The sequence below is a fragment of the Mizuhopecten yessoensis genome, unplaced genomic scaffold (assembly GCF_002113885.1).
Source record: "Mizuhopecten yessoensis strain PY_sf001 unplaced genomic scaffold, ASM211388v2 scaffold10425, whole genome shotgun sequence".
Lineage (NCBI taxonomy): Eukaryota > Metazoa > Mollusca > Bivalvia > Pectinida > Pectinidae > Mizuhopecten > Mizuhopecten yessoensis.
This window is the reverse complement of record NW_018408540.1, coordinates 1-4,360: the sequence shown is the minus strand read 5'-3', so window position 1 is coordinate 4,360 and position 4,360 is coordinate 1. Positions and strand designations below refer to the sequence as shown.

General features: G+C 34.9%; 1 protein-coding gene across 3 annotated transcripts in view; it reads right to left on the bottom strand.

Annotated features, from left to right (window-relative positions):
• LOC110460540 overlaps nt 1-3,683 on the bottom strand; it is a 31,327-nt gene extending 27,644 nt beyond the window's left edge. The window contains exons 1-2 of one of the 3 annotated variants that reach the window (XM_021513503.1): nt 3,453-3,683; nt 1,158-1,955 (exon numbers count right to left, since the gene is read on the bottom strand). In XM_021513503.1, the coding sequence (XP_021369178.1) occupies nt 1,158-1,955; nt 3,453-3,563 (909 nt within the window). In that variant the 5' untranslated portion in view covers nt 3,564-3,683. The remainder of the gene's footprint in view (nt 1-1,157; nt 1,956-3,452) is intronic. The other 2 variants (XM_021513504.1, XM_021513506.1) reach the window with 2 other exon arrangements.
• Nucleotides 3,684-4,360: the final 677 nt, after the last annotated feature.

Below are 4,360 nucleotides of genomic sequence, written 5' to 3'. Positions count from 1 at the left end.
TCTATGTATCACTCCCTGTCTATGTATCACTCCCTGTCTATGTATAACTCCCTGTCTATGTATTACTCCAAGTTTATGATATAAATTATAATGAATAACCTCTTGTTAATTTACATACATGCAAAGTAGGTTTTCTGTGAAGCCAAGGGAGGGTACAACACTCTGGTTTGTTAGTAGTGGGTAAGCAGGTAGCTAATTAATACATCACCATGATTATTGTGTAGCTTATCGATTTTGAAATTATTAAATATTCACACATCAATTACAGTCAAACCTGCTGGTGAGTCGACTACCTCTATTAAGAGATGACCTGTGTTCCCCTTAAGTCACTTTTGAACCTTACCAAATCATAGACATGACAAATCCATTTTAAATATGTTGGGGTGAATGAGTAAATGTTTGAGAGGTGACAACTCAATCTCCCCCTATTCAGAGTCGGCTACAGAAACTTTACTTCTGGTACTCACAACATTAACTCATCCACCCCTGAAATTTCATAATGAATTCATTATCAATGAAAAACTGACAGCTTTGTTTTAACATTTGTCTTACTAGTCAGTTTGTTATCTTTCTATGGCCAGTATGGAATATGTAAATCTGAAATTGTAGAATTATATAAATGCTCTTTTTTAAGATAAGTAGGACTTTTTCAACACCAAATGTACCCAAAACACTGGTAGCTAATAACTAGCCATATTATGATCATTTTCTGACATTCTGAATTTTTCAAATAATAAAATTACTGTTATTTATCCAAGTGTTTCTTATTAATTTTCTTTTAAACACAATTTTTTCTTATCATTTTCAGAACAATTTCCAGGAAGCTAACAGTCCCATTGTTTAGATATACAGGAAAAGGCAACAAAGGGGTTAGTGTCTAGTGTTTTTATATATGTGTACATTATTCATTATTGGGGGAATATTGGGGAATATCTCTCTTTCTGGACACTAAGTTACCTAAACGTTTTTCTTTAGTTTAAAAGATTCGGTTAATACATCATTAATATTATAATTACAATCAATTCTGTTATGGTGAAAAATTATATAACTTTTAGTACTTTCTGATTATAATTCTAGCTATACGAGGTTACAATATGTATACATAATTGTTATTTCCAAAGTTAAGACATTATTTGTTGATAACATTAAGAGTTTACCTGTTCCTGCGTCTCTTCTAAGGATTTGTCGCGGTTGACCGGTGGGGTCGTAGACTTGTAGGACGTATTTACCTCCCAGTGTTTACGTGGCATTGTCGGCGTCGTGTTCACAAAAAAGTCCCTGTTAAACTGTGAAGTCACCAGTTTTTTTGGTCCAGTATTAACAACCGTTACCACTTTAACTTTCTGACGTGTTGGTGATTGTGATAATTTCTGCTTCGGTTCCACTTTCTGTTGTACTTCCACGTCCTGTGGTGGTTCTACTTCCTGTGGTGGTTCTACTTCCTGTGGTGGTTCCACTTCCTGTTTAATATCTGACTCAGATAAACTCTTGAATGTATCCACCGTCACTGGAAGCTCTTTGACTTGAGAATCACATGGTTTGTTATCAACTATTGAAGACGATGGAAGAACAAGTTCTGACTGCAACGACATGTTCTCTGTCCTGGAAACACTTCCATCATTCCTCACATTTAAAGTGTCTGTTTCACGAGCTGATGAAGCTTTGACCGAGGTTTTTGGATAGATGTAAGCACTGTAGGACTCCACTGGATACGATGATGAGTTGTACCACTTGTTCTGGTGTACCAGAGGTTGACCTGAAATTTCCTGAAGTTTGGAATTGCTGTTTGATGCGACCATATTTGAATTAGAACCTCGACTTTCCCCCTCTTGGCGAGGAGTACTTGTTGCTAGGCAACCATCGTCTTCTTTTTCAGAGTCAATTGTCTCCTTTGTGGAGTTAAGAATGTTTAATGTTGATGATGTTACATGTCGCACATTTTCAGCAGCTTTTTTCTACAAGAAAAGAAGAAGATGGTATAAGTATGTGTGTAGCAATCTGGTGAAATAACACTTTTATGATTGATGAATGTTTTGATAATATAACATGTTCTAATTACATTGAAATATTAAGATACAAATGTGTCAGGATGAAACATGCAGTTATTTGCTTTAAAACAAAGAATGGTAATGTGACCTTGAAACCCAAATCAAAAGTGACCTTGAACCAAAAATGAAAAAAGTGACATTAATCCCAAACCAAAAGTAATCTTGAATTCAGCCAAACTATAAGTGAATCCTTTCTTAAGCAAAAAGCTACCTGAAACTTTAAATTACAGAATTTTATGGAAATTTGTATTTTTGTGACTGTTCCTCAATGATTTTGATGAATGAAAAAACAATAAGTCCATTATTTAATTTAACTATAATGAATATTCAGGAGATATGGGAAGACCAGCTGTCTACAACGACCTTATAATTACACCTCTATCAACAGCTTTTGTATTATTCTTCATGTGGTCTCTACAGACAGGTGTTCTTAGTAGACAGGTGGTCTGTACAGACAGGTATTCTTAGTAGACATGTGTTCTTGATAGACAGATGGTCTGTACAGACAGGTGTTCTTAGTAGACAGGTGGTCTCTACAGACAGGTGTTCTTAATGGACAGATGGTCTGTACAGACAGATGTTCTTAAAAAACAGGTTGTATCTACAGACAGGTATTATTAGGAAGCAGGTGGTCTCTACACACAGGTGTTCTTGAAAGACAGGTGGTCTCTACAGACAGGTGTTCTTAACAGACAGGTGGTATCTACAAAGAGGTCTTCTTAATAGACAGGTGGTCTGTACAGTCAGGTGTTCTTGATAGACAGGTGGTATATACAAAGAGGTCTTCTTAATAGACAGGTGTTCTTAATAGACAGGCAGTCAGTACAGACAGGTGTTCTTGATAGACATGTGGTTTCTACAGAGGTGTTCTATATAGACAGGTGGTCTTTTAAACATGTGGTCTATATAGATGGATGATCTTTTATAGAGGTGTTCTATATAGACATGAGATCTTTTACAGAGGTGGTCTTATATACATATGATCTTCTACAAAGGTGTTCTTGATAGACAGGTGGTCTCTACATACATATGATCTTAATAGACAGGTGGTCTGTACATACATGTGTTCTTAATAGACAGTTGACATTTTACAGTGGTGTTCTATATAGACAGGTGATCTTTTACAGAGGTGTTCTATATAGACAGTTGATATATTATGGAGGTGTTCTATATAGACAGTTGATCTTCTAGAGAGGTTCTTTATATAGACAGGTGACAGGTGATCTTTTAAACAGGTGGTCTATATAGACAGGTTTCATGTACATAATTATAAAACTGTTGAAATTCCTTCTGCAAGTTGAAATCTTTTTGAAGAACAATTAAACTATTATTGTTAATAATTGAGTTTAGTAATAAATGACAGAATAGAGAGATTTACTTCTGATGACGTGGTTACTGACTCACCAGCTGTCTGTAGTTCTCTACTGTAGCACTATACAGGTTATTGGCCAGAAAATTGTCAGCCATATTGTTATTAAAGGTGTCGTCAAGGTTACGAGTGTTAGTGGAATACATGTCCTTCTCAAAGGTGGATAATATAGCATCCACCTGGTCCAGACTGTTGTGAAGCTCCGCTAGCTGTTAGTGACACAATGAGGAATGGTCAGGTGAGATAACGAGCAAGGTTCAGGTGTGTACAATGCACTCTCATTTTTTTTAATTCTGAAGCAATAATTTATGACGTAAATTCATAGCTTTCAGATAAACCTACGGAAAACCATTTTTGAATTATTATTTTCATTCGTAAACATCTTTCATTGTTGAAGACATTTTTTATTTTTTCAAATTTTACCTTCTAAATTTCTTAAGCCAAATATTAAATGATGAAAATGACATCTGGTAATGAGAGTACACAATATATAACTACTACAATGTAACGGTACATACGGTTTTAACAATAGAAAACTAACAAAACACCAAAGTGAAACTTAAAGAATGCTAATTCAATTATGAAATAAATTTTCTCAACAGAAAAAAAAAGTCTTTAAGTTTCAATTTTACATTTTGTAGGTTCGCCATTAAGAAAAAATAATTCCATTTTACATTTGGAAACTAAATCAAACAGAATTTAGGACGGCAGTACCACCGATAAAAACTGTAACTGGACAATGGAAACTGTTATCCAGCATGACTGTGGCTTTGATAAATCAATTCTGAAAAGAAAACCATACCTTGTGGGACATTTATGAAAAATAACAGATTTGAAACAAATTTCACCAAAAGGTGTAAAAATTAAACCAAAAAAACCAGCGGGACTAGACCAGAATTTGAACCCTGGATACAGCTTTGTTATGTTACCTCTCTAACTGACT